Source organism: Saccostrea cucullata, unplaced genomic scaffold (assembly GCF_032062105.1).
Source record: "Saccostrea cucullata isolate Sc308-1 unplaced genomic scaffold, CSIRO_AGI_Scuc_v1 ctg2003, whole genome shotgun sequence".
In the NCBI taxonomy this organism is placed as follows: Eukaryota; Metazoa; Mollusca; class Bivalvia; order Ostreida; family Ostreidae; genus Saccostrea; species Saccostrea cuccullata.
Window position 1 is genome coordinate 77,579 of NW_026940248.1, and position 12,050 is coordinate 89,628.

Sequence of the window (12,050 nt, forward strand, 5' to 3'; positions counted from 1 at the left end):
GATTGTCCGGAATTTCTAAACAAGATTTGCTTCCGTTCACGTTTCTAAAGATGTTTATCATACAATTATACTTTCAATATTGTACATGAATCCGCGATTTAAATTCACGAAGCTGGTTATATTATAACTGATAAAACCAAAATCAGGTATGTCACATTTTACACTGTTTCAATAAATAAGAAAAATACATGTATTTTATAAAAAAAAAACTTTTGAACTATATAGAAACTGTGACGTAAAGATTTTAATTTGGGTCCTTTAAATTTTGAATCGCGAGGCTGATGGGTGCTGCCTATATGCACCAAATAAACTGTATTTTTCACGGTAAATTTGTTTTCTAGGCAACAGTCACCATGATGGACGAGGTATCTTCACGCTTCTTTCTCTTCCGGACTGTGGTGGGCGCCATGCTTTCTCAAATCAGCGTCTTTCTTTTGGTACCCTCATTAATAGCTTTCTCAACAAAGTTTCCGAAAGCCCTTGACAACAAAGAATCAGGTAAATATAGTATTGTACACTCTGTAGTGTTCTAAATGGAATTTTAGAAGTCTCCTGCTAAAATGTAAACATAAAAAGTACTAGTAATTTTATATATTATATAAATCTAAGAAAACATTTAAAATCAGGATACATTGTATTTGCTGATAAATTGCTTCACTTACAAATTAACTCTTCCTTCCGTTTCTCAACAACATGCTCAAGAACACGTTGTCAAAAATACATTTATCCCCTAGAAAATCCTTGCCAGCGGATATTATTGAATATTGTTTCATAAGAGATTAAGCATTAAATTATAAACTTGATTGATATCAGAGGAATTTATTTTTATCTTTTCGCCCATAATTGAGGAAGAAATATTTTCCTTATTTTTAGATTGTTCAATAAAAGTCGCTTTTAGTTGCATGGTTATTTCAACCAGTATTGAATCTCTCTTGTGGTGCTGGATCCTATTCACTATATTCGTCGCCGTGGAGTCCAAAGGATACTGTCATTTAAAATGTTATCACATTGAAGTATTACTTCACTTTATCTCATGTAAGTCTCGGCGATTGCAATTATTCGTAAACTTTCTTTCCATGATGTACTGATCATGAACAGGTCAAATTAAATCGTTTTAATGAATTCTCTGAAAACAAAAATAAATAATTGAAAGAAATATTTCAGTGGTTGCCTTATAAATAATGAACTACAAATTCTCTGATGATCAATAGAACGTATATTTCATGCAAAATTTATATTTTTTCACTCATCAATTCATTTATTACTTATTTTCTGATTCATATTTTTTTTTTGAGTTGGAAGTTCCGGTGTTGGGGTAACGATATTTGCTTACAAACACAACAGAGAAGTGTGGTACTGGATATTTGCTGTGGCAGGCGGCGCATGCGCAGGAGGAAACGCTTTTCTAGGATGTTGTTGTCAAAATATAAAGCGAAGAGTCAAAGATCGATTTGGAGCATTGGATCTCGATGGAATATCAGATAAAAAGCTTCTTATTTCAAAGACTTGAATGGATTGAATCTTTACAATAGGGAAATGTATTTTTACGCAAAAGGATAAAAAACGATATTTTGTAGAATTGAAATGAAGTTCATGTTAACATTGCCGTTATTTTAGTGATAAAATAGAGAAAGATAATCTCTAATAACTGTTGATTTTATTCAGTTTTCATTGGTTTTAATTAAAGCTAAGATTGTTAATATTTATAAATTAATCATATCAATCTTGTAAATTCTAATTAAACCAAGACATCCTAAAACAAATATTTTGTTGATTTGTCATTTCCTTTGGGCCTTTCTTTGAATAATGAAACGTGTCAAGTAAGCTTTAGTTCAAATAATTTAGTTCTTAGTAATGTCATTTTAACAACAAACACAACTGGTTATAAATTTATTTCTTCTGATAAAAAGAAAAGGTTTTCCGCAATTAAACAACATGCATATATTTACAGTATAAACAATATATATAAATTTGAAACAAAATCTTTGAATCAGACTGAATATAAATGTATAGTGCACATTTTTATACGCATTCGTTTAAAAAATATTATTAAGATCTATATATGTGCAAATGACAATGCGATAGTACCGTATGGAATAAAAAAATTATTTTTTTAAAAAAATGATTCGCTGTGTAAAAACTATTTTCACATTGCCATAGTTTCATGAATCAAGGATAAATGAATCATGAATACTTTACCTTGAGCTAGATGAGTGATTTTACTTATCAATTTGATTTAAATTATCATTATAATACCCCCCGGTATTAACTCTGCATGTGACAGTTAGTGGCATGCAAAAAGATTTGTTAGCAGAACGAAAACAGGTATTACCATTAAAATTATACACTAAACCCTTAAATCAAGCAATGCACTTTAACAGAATTAAAATATTAAGATGGCATAGATAATTGAATAAAAATTCTAGATTAAAAGAGATGAACCATGGATGAACCATGGACGATATTCTTGAAAGTATTGATCGCTTCATCAATCTTTAACAATGTTTTCGGCTTTTGATTTCCTTGATTTAATTTTTTCCGGGTTTAAGCAAACGTAAGATTTAGGACCAGTAACCCGATAACTAATCTCGTTACAGTGTGGAAGATTCATGTGTCTTTCATCTGCGATGTCCAGAAAGAGCATCTCAAAAACAGGCGGGAGTGGATCAAAGCCCCCTAATTTTGCAAGTTCTTTGTTGTACCGAAATTGTCGCGAAAAATCGTCCCCGAAGCTATGTGCATTGGACGGTGGATTTCCTTCCTTCAATCGCAACTGGAAATCAACTTCATCCTCTGCCTTCATTTCTTCTTGTGACGGAAATTTGACTTTTCCCGCTAACGCCAAAACTGCAAGTTTTGCTATTTCATGAAATATAGGAAAGTATAAAAACATCCGGGCAATTCCGATAAAAATCAGGTTTGGATATTCTATATGAAACATATGTTTGTATATTGGCTGGATGCGTCTATCTTTCATGGTTATGATGTCATCTTTTAAAAAAGGAAATGCGTACTGATATCCAGTGCAGAATATGATGGCATCTACGTTTTCAGAGGTTCCATCTGGAAACACCACGGAATCTTTATTCAAGCGGACAAAGGGGGGCCTTTGCTCTATTTCTTTCGGTAAAGACGGTGGGAAGTATTTTGGATCCCGTCTGTGGCATACAAATACCTTTGGAAAATGTGAAAAAAGTGTTAAATGAATAAAAACAATAAACTATCCATATATATATTTTTTTCTGCATTTCTGCTATTCGTAATTTTGTCAAAAGAATCTTTAGAGTTAGGGTAAAAAATGACAATAGGAGAAAAGTAGCAAATACTAATATCTTAACTGATTCATGCTCACCACAATTACTTAAGTTTTAAAATATTTTATTCGTATATGTGTAATAATAAACCAGATTTATCATACATTGTAATAATAACACAAAAAAGATCTCTGTGGTTCAATGCATAGACAAATTATAATTAAAGCGCGCGCAGAAATTAATTTCCAGTTTGAATTGATCGTATCCATTTACAGCCGCTGAATGTATCCTCCAATAAGTAGATTTATTGTACTTAAAATACTTTAACATGAAAAACTTAAATTTCATATGGAAAATTTATGTTTTTTATACAAAACATTCACAGAATACATACTTAAAACGACAGTGTGGTAATAAATGACATGAAATGTAATTTTCACAATTAGAAAAAATACTTTTTACTGTTGAGGATTAAAACCTTTTTCTGCAATTTCAATAAAGGACAAAAATTTTTTTAAAAGATAAAGAACAAATTTACCGTTTGGGCTTCATACCTTTCTTGCAAACTTTGCTACATGCATTGAAATGTCTTCTCCTGAGAAGTTACAACCCAGGATTGCAACACGAAGACCTTCAAAGTGTTCCTCGTGTCTAAATTCCTTGCTATGTATTATTCGTCCCTCAAATAACTCCATTCCGGGAATATTTGGACTGTAAGGTTCGCTGTCATGTCTGCGACGACCGTTGAAAAAGTACAAAATTCGTAATTATATGAAATATTTCCGATGAAAAACCTGTCATTCATGACAGAATTAAAATTTAACAACAAGATGAAAGAAATATGTCAAGATGAAAAAGAAAATTTGCACACGCTTTGAAACATATCTGTTTGCAATTGATATATAAAAGAAAATCATTAATGTTCATACCCATTACAGACAAGAACAGAATCAAACACTTCCGTTTTGACCTCTGATAACTTGTTGACTGGGGAAAAAGTCACCAACCATCGAACAAGGCTGTTCTCATCGTCTTCCTTAAATGGCCTTACATCTCGAACAAAGGTATTTGTCTTCAAAACAAACAAGCATGATTAAGGGTACAAAAAGACAATCCTTCTTTATACTATTTGTAGTTAAATTTCGAATATCAAAGGTATTGGTATTTACCATCAAGATTCTCTCAACTTCCAGAAATTGATTAATACTTTTTTTTATGATTAATAAAAATGAAATGATAAAACCTTTCGAAGGATTTCATATGTTTTGACGGCAACCCTACATTTTTTATTGGTCTTATCTTAAAAAATCTTTAATTATATACATGTTTAATAAAGACGTTATGCATTGAAATTTGATAAAGGGAATTAAAGCATACTAGTATACAATTATACCGCACAGAAAGCCTGTATAACACCACCATAGAAGATAAATATTAATTGCAATTATTTTATGTATACTTTAATTGAATAAAATCCAGTAAAGAAATGTGTTACCCGAATATATGGTCTAAGATTGTAGTGATCTGTGAACATATTGAGGTATTGAAGGCATTGTTGACGTGTAATGTAGGATGTCGTCCATTCCTTTGGATAGGGGAAATCTGGAAACTCTTGTAATTCCTTTGGTAGATTTATTCTGTAGATAAGAGGATAACATAGTTACTTCATTTATTTTGTTGGCTCCTGACAGAAACAGATAGACTTTTTCTCTTTTTCATTTTTTTTGTTTGGATGCTAGTCTTCAGAAAAAAAATAAAGTGGTATTTTAACAGACCGACTTCCACGGGATTTTTCAATGCAAGAACTTCTATATTCATGTAATACTGCTATCTATTCTGTCTTAAAACTGCTTGTTTAATCATCCCAACAGTTTAGAACAGAAAATAGAGAAACAAACACCAATACACTTAATTGCAATAAAATCTAAACAAAGGTAATCTAAGATTACCAACACAAAAAGTTGTCACCATTTCACGCCGACAACCGTGCAAAATATGCAGTCACATGTAATAAATGTTAAGAGTATACTCTGGTACTGCTACTATATACAGTAGATAGTGAAACGACATATGTCATTTTATATGTCGTGTTCAGCTTTCAACAGACTTTAAATTTACGCTTCGTTATTCAAACTGAAGGAAAAATAAACACAATGACTATTTGTCAATTGGAGTATTACTTTGTGTATTGTGAAGGAAGTATTTACTTTTTATTTTAAACAAGAGACAACAAACAATGTGAAACATTCCTGCTCCCTTATGGTAGCTTTCTGCGATGATAAAAATATCTATTAAGCAAGTCAAACTCTAAGGGAAGAATATGAAAAATATTGTTACCAAAAAAACGACTTCTTTCAATGAATATACCTCCTGTAAAATATAAACGCCAAAGGACCATCCATTGAAAGGCTTTTGTCTAGGCGAAGGGTTTTAATTTTGGTCAAGTTCAAAGAAGCAATTTAAAAGTACTTAGGGGAAAGCCTTATCATAGAAAGATGCAAAACGAAACATATTGTTTTTAACCTGCCCTTCCGTGCGTCCGGTAAGCAGTCTAATTCTCGAAACAAAAATTCCCATGCCATAACTTTTGATTGGTTTGTGCTTTCATATCTCACATTTGTATTTCTTGTGACAAGACCTTTTTTTGGTTCTGAATTTTTTTTATCTATTGAAATTGACCTTGGACCACTTTTGCAGAAATTTACAAAACTTTAACCTCGATCATAATTTTAAATACTTCGTGCTAGAGATTTCTACTAGCTTAACATGTGCTGTTTTGTTTTTTACCTTGGAATTTGATTTACATTTGATATATTTTAATCTTGGCTTTAACTTTTGAACACTTTGTTTTGAAAATATACACATTCCTAAATTTCTGATAAATTAGGCATTAAAATACTATGAAAATTCTTTTTTTTTAATTTGATTAGATTGATTGTTTGATCGATTTTTAGTTCTTAGATGTCACTCTCGGGATTTTTTCACTCATATTGGAATGTCTAATTTGCTGAAAAGAAATAGTAATTATTTTGAAATTTGCGTAGAAGAAAGAAGAAAATTTAATGCTTTTGTTTTAAAATGGGAGTAGAGGTATATCTAAAAAGAATACGCTACAATAATAATTAACATGCTACAGTATGATTAATTATAGGGAATCAGGAGGCATTCCCAGATGAAGAAAAATCCCATGTCGATCGATCACAAAAGACGTATTTAGGCTTTATACAACTTACCTATCAGGTCATTGGTAATTTGCAAAATTATTTTGTTAAAACACATTCTGATTGCCTAAAAGTACTCTGAAGTTGTCAAGAAAGATATGCTTGAGTTTCTGATTGACATTTTACATGTGGTTTATAGAGATCTGGTCTTCTGACAATCAATTGGAATTCCCATGGGTACCAATTGCACTCCATTATTAGCAGACCATTTGAAGCGGAATTTGTGCAAAATCGTATGTGTGAAAAGAATAAAACACTTGCTGTGGCCTTCATCGCGGCATTTCGATATATCGACGATGTTCTGTCAATTAATAATCATTCCCATGCAATATATCCTGATGAGCTTCGAATAAAAGATACCACAAAGTCTGATACATCTGTTTCACACTTGCATAGTTTACTCGAAAAAGACGTTGAAGGTATAATCTCACATCCAAGCTCTATGATAATTATGATGACATAAACTTTTCAATCATCAACTCCCATTAGTTATGCAGCAGTATACATGTACAATCATCACCTGCATACGGAGTTTATATATCTCAGTTGATTTGATACACAAGAGCAGGCTCTACGTATGATAAATTTTTAAAGCAAAGAAAATTAATGACAACGTTGTCATTAATTTTCCTTGTTTTAGAAATTGATGAAACTAGAATATCAACAGTCTCGTATAAAGTCATCATTTCTTGAGTTCTACGGTCGATATAATGACATTGTCAGGAAATTAAATTTATCACTGAGTCAAATGCTGACTGACGTTTTTATTACTAATTTTTTGAATTTTATTTATACGCTGAATGGTCGACACATATCTCTGTTATTTTCTAATCATGACAAAGAGCACAGGGCGGGTCTGACCGGACGGCAGGGGATGCTCACTCCTCAATGGCACCTGGTCCAATCCCCAATGTTTTGGAGGTTCTTGTTTCCTATGCTCCTAATATGTATTGTTTGTGGACTTTGATATTGAACACTGCTTGTCATTTCCATTTATTCACATATACAACCATGTACTTGATATATAAGAAATTAAAATCTTATCTTTAACAAAAAGAAAATGTGGGCTAACCTTAAATTGTTATATATAGCAGAGTGAACAGGAAGTCCAAAATCATCTTTTTTTGTCTGATCTGTATAGTTCCATAATCCACAAGGCCAAAAATTACGTTCAAATGCTACTGGTTCGAAGATGTTCAGATGATCACATAGGTGCTACAAAGAAAATTATTCTGGAGGTGACAGTTGATTGCTAGTATGTTTTGTCTCTTATTTCTGTCACTTGTTTTTAGCAATGGGTGTAAATTGGTTTTAAATACATTTTATTGCCTTAGTCTGAGACAGATCCAAAGTATTTTTTATCAAGTTATGTTTCAAAGTTCATAAATGTGATACTAAAAGAGTCACACTACACCATATAACCAGATGCTGCATAAAAAAAAAGAAAAAAGAGGATATTTTTTTTACCATTAGCTGTATATTAAAATGTAAACAGACAGAAGATTCGATTGATTTTTGGTGAATTTCTACACATAACATAGCACTGACTTTCCACGCGGATGAAAAATGGCATTGAAACACTCAAACCGCTTTTATCTTTAAAATAGGGATGGCAATTCTTAACCGGTTAATCGATTAATCAGTCGGAACGATGCTAATCAGTTAGAAAATCCGTAATCGGTTAGTCGGAAAAAATAAAAATATAAGTAAATTTGACCATATTTTCTTACAATTCAGCGTTTTTACATATTTTGTAATTAAAGAATATGGAGGTATTCATAGCTTTCCTGATTGATGTCACGGGGTTATTGGTCAGTTTGTAAAATGTTAATTGCTGTTTTTAAAACATCATGTTCTTACCCCGACTTCCCTGCATTTTATTTTTTAATGATAGTAAAAACATCACCATTTATAGCACTTTAAATCAGTATGTCTATATTTTGCCGTTATTTATTAAGTTTCATTAGAAAAAAAAAACAGTGTAAATAACCTGAGAGTTCAGACATATCTTTGATTAATTATGGCGACAATGCAGAATAAATTTTTATGTCTGCGTTGGAAAATTCTCTATGTCTGATTCTCAGATTCATGGTTTTCTCATTTTATCTTGTATATAGAAATTAAAATAAGATATACTCTTATGCGCATAAAATATCCAGATCAAGATATTTAATAGAATGAAAATTTTTACGTCTTTTAAAGTTTTATAGCCTTCTTGTGTATATGAAGAAATGTTAAAATGAACATCTTGATACGACTAACCGGTTAATCAGTCGGAACGTCTTGCGATTAACATATTAGCAATTCTGTAATCGATTGCCATCCCTACTTTAAAATGTTCTTAATATCTAGATTTAGAAATGATACATGTACTTAGATTTATCGACCGCGCAGGGATAAAACCTTAAAAAGATATTCATTGGGGGAAATGATCGTTGTTATATGATGGCGCTCTGCTACATATAATTCTGTGAGAAAATAATCTTGTTCGACGTCATTTTCAGTAGTGGAGTGGGCTCATATAGATCACGATTCAAATTTCGCGCCAATGACGTCATCAAACTTTCGACCAATCAGAAGGCAGCATTTTGAATTTTGGTCACGTGACCTTACGGGCGGGAAAACCAGATTTTGAAATCACCTATGTTTATCCCTAGGGTCAAGGGCAAAATTTAAAAAAGTGTCCCAAAGGGTAGGGTGCAACCTATCAAATGAAAGGTCTGGACGAGGAGAGGTCATCCCGGGGGTGGTCCGGGGTCATTAAGTGCAAAATCAAAAAGTTACTTAAAAGGTTTCGTGTGACCTATCAAATGGAAGGTCTCAATGATTAGAGTTCAGCCCAGGGGTGTTCTTAGGTCATTAAGTGCAAAATCAAAAATTACCCAAAGGGTATCGTGTGACATATCAAATGGAAGGTCTCAACGTGTAGAGCTCAGCCCGGGGTGTTCTGGGGTCATCAAGTGCAAAATCATTAGGTAACTCAAAGGATTTTTGTGACCTATCAAATTAAAGGTCTTGACGAGTAATGTTCAGCCCAGGGGTCTAAACGGGCTCATCAAGTGCAAATAAAAAATACATATGAAATAGAAGGTATCGACGAGTAAAGATCAGTCGGGGGTTGATAAAAAAACACATGGTTTTTGTTCATATTTTATTGCAAGACATGAAAAGCATATATTTTCGACACAAGTCTGAATACATATAATTTCAAGGTAAGTAATGATAATTGCACTCCATTATGTAGCCATATCATCAGCATTTATCCAAGAATTAAACTTCTTTGGCCAATGCAGCCATTTCACAAAATATTGCTTGTTTGGTCCTCTTCCACGGGTCTTGAGGATTTTTTCAATCTTAAACGTATCCTCGTCTCTAACATCCACTTTTTGGAGTTCCGGTTGATAGAATGTCCCCGTAATGGCTTCGTCATTGTAGTCCTTGAGTTTGTACACTGGAATGCCGTTCCTCAGGAAACGTCGAAACACGATGAAAATTTCACCAGACCACTTTTGATCGTATTCCCTGTCAAAAATGGATGATATTTTCGAAATGCGCACTTTATCACCCACTTTGTACTTGTAGGGCCGCTTTGATTGCTTGCGTGGTATCTCCTCTCGAGACAGGAATGTTGATACACGCACTTCTTCTTCGTTGTTTGGTCTAACCAGTTCTGGTTCGGTGTCAATGGTGCGGTGGTACGTCTTGTTGTAACTCCGAGCGAATTCCTGAAGACGATCAATGTATCGTTGGGATTGTTTGAATGTCATGTAACGATACATCTTAGTTTTAATCGTCTTGATGGCTCTCTCTGCATAGTTGGCTTTCACTTCGGTGTTTTGAGAATAAAAATGTTCGATGTTGTGATCCTTTAATACATTATTGAAGGCTTTTGATCGGAATTCTTGTCCTTTGTCCGTGCGAAGCTTCTTAGGTTGCCTCCCTTCACGCAATACGTCTTCGAACGCCCGGGCTGTCGTTGGCCCTTTCTTATCCTTTAAAGGTCGCATCCACAGGTACTTGGAGAAGATATCGATGACCAAGAGTACGAACTGCACACCCTCATTTTCTGTGCTGAATTTGGTCATGTCCATGAGATCAGCGTCCCATTGATCATCAAGGCCAGCGACGACGACCTGATTGCGACGATAATGTCGTCTCACGGGTCGCTGGAAACTGTAGGGTTCCTGTCTCTGTAACCATTTGCGTACCTTGTACTTGCTGATATCATATTTTCCCTCTTTTTGAACGTATCTGAATAATTTATCCACTCCGGTAAAACTACCAGCTGTGGATGGATCGTAATACACTTGCTTGAGATAATCCTCCCAAGACATGTTTCTTCTGGCATGGACAACGTTAAAATGAAGCTTAAGTGTACCCCAACCCCTTATATAATACCTAATCACGTGACTTATGATGACATAAATAACAATACTGCTTTTTTTTTTACTGTTTATTCAAGTAAATGCAATAATATACAATCGATAGTCCATTTTTCAAACAATAAATGGACATAGTCTCAAAATGTTATTTAGACTTCTTAGGATTCATCTTCTTCCATCTCGCTATCGTCATCCTCTCTCTCTCTTGGTCTTCGCTTTCGGAAGCATCGTCGATCTCCATATCACTCTCGGGATCCCACATTTTTTCAAGGACAGGACGATTCTTATTCAAAGCCATTCTGATGGCTCTGCGTTCGTCATAGCCTTCGGACAGGAAATCTTTAACATCATCCATGACTTTTTTGTGAATGGATCCGTTTTGTAACTGAAGGATGTACAGGATGAGTTGTCCATACTTTTCTGAGAATTTCTTCAGGTCTTTCGAGTTCATTTTTTCCTCCGTTTGAACTCGAGCGTCTTCTCGTGATAGACCTTCCTTTATGTATTTATCATATTTCAGGTCCCATAGTTTTTCGTTGTCTTCTTTGGCCCTTTCCATGAGAAAGTTAAAGACTTCGTGTTCGTCATCATTTTCCTTCTCTGGTTTGAAAGGGGAGGCATTTGCCTCATCCATCTCCATGGGGGCAATATCATCTTTCCTTTGTCCGTTTTTGGGACACCATCTTTTCACATGTCTTTGGAGGTCGTGGACGTTTTCAAAGACCAGACCACAATCGTCACAGGAAGGCATATCTTCTGTAGGTATGACGTGTTGAAAATCCGACCCGATGGATTGGTCCGTTGAAGGAACCGATGCGTGGTACGTCCGATCGGTTGGAATATCAATCAGAGAATGAGGGAAATTCTCTGCTCCCGGCTGTTTAATAGGATTCAAGACATCAATGGATTGGAAGGTTGAAGGAACCGGTCTATGGTACGTCCGCTCGGTAGGAATAGCTGTCGGAGAATGAGGAGAATTCTCTGCTTCGTGCTGTTTTATAGGATTCAAGACGTCAGTGCGCATGCGCAGATGTTCGGGTGTAGTGGGCTTCAGATCCACCAACAGGTATCCATAAGGCTTGGAAGTCGCGTCTTTAAAATGTCTCAGCAGGTGTTGAGGATTTTCGTGATACATCTGTCGAGCCAAGGTCATGATTTGCTGTCTGTCCACAGGATTGTTAAACAGAACCAGG

The 12,050-nt window shown here is 34.3% G+C and overlaps 2 protein-coding genes across 2 annotated transcripts; one reads left to right on the forward strand and one right to left on the reverse strand.

The window, feature by feature from the left end:
- LOC134255031 (uncharacterized) lies at positions 1-1,595 on the forward strand. Its single transcript, XM_062737570.1, has 4 exons — positions 1-146; positions 342-498; positions 874-1,035; positions 1,296-1,595. The coding sequence occupies exons 2-4, from the start codon at positions 354-356 to the stop codon at positions 1,508-1,510; spliced, it is 522 nt and encodes a 173-aa protein (XP_062593554.1). The 5' UTR covers positions 1-146; positions 342-353; the 3' UTR covers positions 1,511-1,595.
- Positions 1,596-2,366: 771 nt separating this feature from the next.
- On the reverse strand, positions 2,367-5,324 carry LOC134255032 (uncharacterized). The gene is made up of 5 exons (XM_062737571.1): positions 5,284-5,324; positions 4,750-4,891; positions 4,184-4,326; positions 3,809-3,986; positions 2,367-3,175 (listed from the first exon to the last, which is right to left on the reverse strand). The coding sequence occupies exons 1-5, from the start codon at positions 5,322-5,324 to the stop codon at positions 2,489-2,491; spliced, it is 1,191 nt and encodes a 396-aa protein (XP_062593555.1). The 3' UTR covers positions 2,367-2,488.
- Between the last annotated feature and the right edge of the window lie 6,726 nt (positions 5,325-12,050).